The sequence below is a fragment of the Ranitomeya variabilis genome, chromosome 4 (assembly GCF_051348905.1).
Source record: "Ranitomeya variabilis isolate aRanVar5 chromosome 4, aRanVar5.hap1, whole genome shotgun sequence".
NCBI lineage: Eukaryota > Metazoa > Chordata > Amphibia > Anura > Dendrobatidae > Ranitomeya > Ranitomeya variabilis.
The window spans coordinates 660,398,298-660,400,853 of record NC_135235.1 but is presented as its reverse complement, the minus strand read 5'-3'; the positions used below and the strand labels follow the sequence as shown (position 1 = coordinate 660,400,853).

The following is a 2,556-nucleotide window of genomic DNA, read 5'->3' as shown; positions in this document are numbered from 1 at the left end:
TTATTTCCCCCTTTTTCTCATTAAAAAAAACGGACAATTCTTGGAGGACAATAATAAATTTAAAAGGCCTCAACAAATTTCTAATAATTCCATCGTTCAAAATGGAAACAATAAAAACAGCAGTGAAGCTCCTATTATCCTTGGTGTTACATGGTGGTCCTAGACCTAAAGGACGCTTATTACCACGTCCCAATCAGACAACAAGATCGTCAGTTTCTCAGAGTGGCAGTTCAGTTGGGGTCCCAGTTGCGTCACTTTCAGTACAGGGCTCTGCCCTTTGGGATAGCAACAGCCCCACGAGTGTTTACAAAACTGATTACAGAGGTCACAGCACATCTCAGAGAAAAAGACTCTCTGATAATACCCTACTTAAGGTACCGTCACACTCAGCAACTTTGCAAAGAGAACGACAACAATCCGTGATGTTGCAGCGTCCTGGATAGTGATCTCGTTGTGTTTGACACGAAGCAGCGATCTGGATCCCGCTGTGCCATCGCTGGTCGGAGCTAGAAGTCCAGAACTTTATTTAGTCGCCAGGTCGGCGTGTATCGTCATGTTTGACATCAAAAGCAATGACGCCAGCAACGAGCATAGGGGGCGTCGCGGCGTCTCCTTCTAGCCTGGTAGGCGTGTTACATTACAAAAGGAGACGCCCTCAGCCGCGACAACCTGGGAGGGAACTTGCAGCAGGAACAATGGTTGTTAGCTGGGCGGAAATGAGTGGGTGTGACGCCGTCTCCCTGTGAACGTTGTTAGACCACAGCTGGATCATCTGTAGCTGCATTCCGGAATATAAACCACGACTCTACTCAGTCTTTCCTTTGCGATCACTTGTGCGTCCTGTCCGGAACGTCCCTCCGCCACCTACGAGCCTCACGGGAGTGTCCTGTCCGGAACTCTGCATACTCCCGATGTCTTCGTCCTCTATCTCTTTCAGCTTATCAACGGTTAGTAATATCTTTGTGCTGTTTGTTTCATCTGCCATGCAGCAATGCTAATTTATGTGTATTGTACAGTGATGTATACTACATCTCTGCAGAGATCTGTTTGAGCTTGCAAATTTGTAAACAAATACGCTTTTGTGCTGGCTGGCAGCCATTTTGAGCATTCGCTTTATGGAACGGTAAACAAAAACGCTTTTGCGCTGGCTGGCAGCCATTTTGAACTTTTGCTTTATGGAAAGGTTAACAAATACGCTTTTGCGCTGGCTGGCAGCCATTTTGAGCTTTCGCTTTATGGAAAGGCAAACAAATACGCTTTTGCGCTGGCTGGCAGCCATTTTGAGCGTTCGCTTTCTTGCTTGATGTAACTTTACTATTTCTTTCTTTCAGATGTCTGCCAATGACCAGGAGTTTGTTCGGGAACTCATCGACATGTACCGCTCCCTGCCCTGCTTGTGGAAGATCAAGTCTGCGGATTACAGCAACCGCTACAAGAAGAAAGCTGCGTACGAGAAACTGGTGGCCCTCTACAAGCAGCATCATCCCACTGAGACGGTGGATGAAAACATTGTGCGGAAGAAGATCCAGGCTCTCCGCACAGTCTACAAAAAAGAAATGAACAAGGTGGAAAAGTCCGTGAAGTCTGGGGCCGGAACCGACGACGTGTATGTGCTCAAGTTGTGGTACCATGACCTGCTGGCGTTCACTCGGGACCAGGAAATCCCTCGCCCGTCCAAGACCGTGACAAGCCTTTGTGCGCCATCTGCTGAAGAGATCCTGCCCGAGTCTCCTGACGATCATGTAAGTACCCCCTAGCTTCCCTGCTTGTAGCATGCCCTGTGTCTTGTATGTTTATGATACTGCACGGTTTCCAATAATAATAATTTCCGTTTTTCATGTTTAATCCACCAGATAATAACAGTTGCCACTTCCTGTTCAGATAAGTATAGTCCAAACAGTCCTTCCCTACCTTTAAATGCTGTCTTATTTCAAAAGTCGAAAATAAAACTAAATTTTGTGTCTTCCGCAGATTCGTACAGTATAGCCGGCAAAAGTAGTTCAGCCCGGCTCTGTAACCCCTTTGGTTTGCTACCTAGATGATTGTTCCTCATAGCTTCCCACGGACAGGCATAGAAGTGTTGGGGAGGTGGGGGCTCTCTAGGGCTGATGTGTTTGTATGTTATTGACTGTTTTTTTTTTTTTTCCCCCTGTACTCGCAAATGCCTCCTGAACATCTCCAATCACCGGAAGGCAACGATGACGAGACCCCTCAGTCCTCCATAAGCCCGTGTGTCGAGGAGCAGACACGTCCACAGTGCCCATCTCGCAAAAGAAAGGCGACTGCGGGCACACCTGTGGATCTCCTGGCACTGGCCAGCAACATAATGAGCCAGCATGCCACAAACCACCTCACCGGATTCCCATCCTTCGTTACGGAACGCTTAAATAGATTGGACATTACCCAGCGAACGTACGCGGGGAGAGTGATGTTCGAGGTTTTGAATATGGCAGCCGCAGGCAAACTGACTGAGACAACAACGTTGACCAGCAGCGACCGGCAGGCCAGTGGCCAGTTTTCTTGGGGACACCAGCAAGAGCCCATGCAGAGCATTCC

The 2,556-nt window shown here is 48.1% G+C and overlaps 1 protein-coding gene across 1 annotated transcript; it reads left to right on the top strand.

Moving 5' to 3' along the window:
* Positions 1-820: 820 nt before the first annotated feature.
* Positions 821-1,999, top strand: LOC143768183 (uncharacterized). The gene is made up of 3 exons (XM_077256873.1): positions 821-947; positions 1,332-1,606; positions 1,972-1,999. The coding sequence occupies exons 1-3, from the start codon at positions 912-914 to the stop codon at positions 1,997-1,999; spliced, it is 339 nt and encodes a 112-aa protein (XP_077112988.1). The 5' UTR covers positions 821-911.
* The last annotated feature ends 557 nt before the right edge of the window (positions 2,000-2,556 follow it).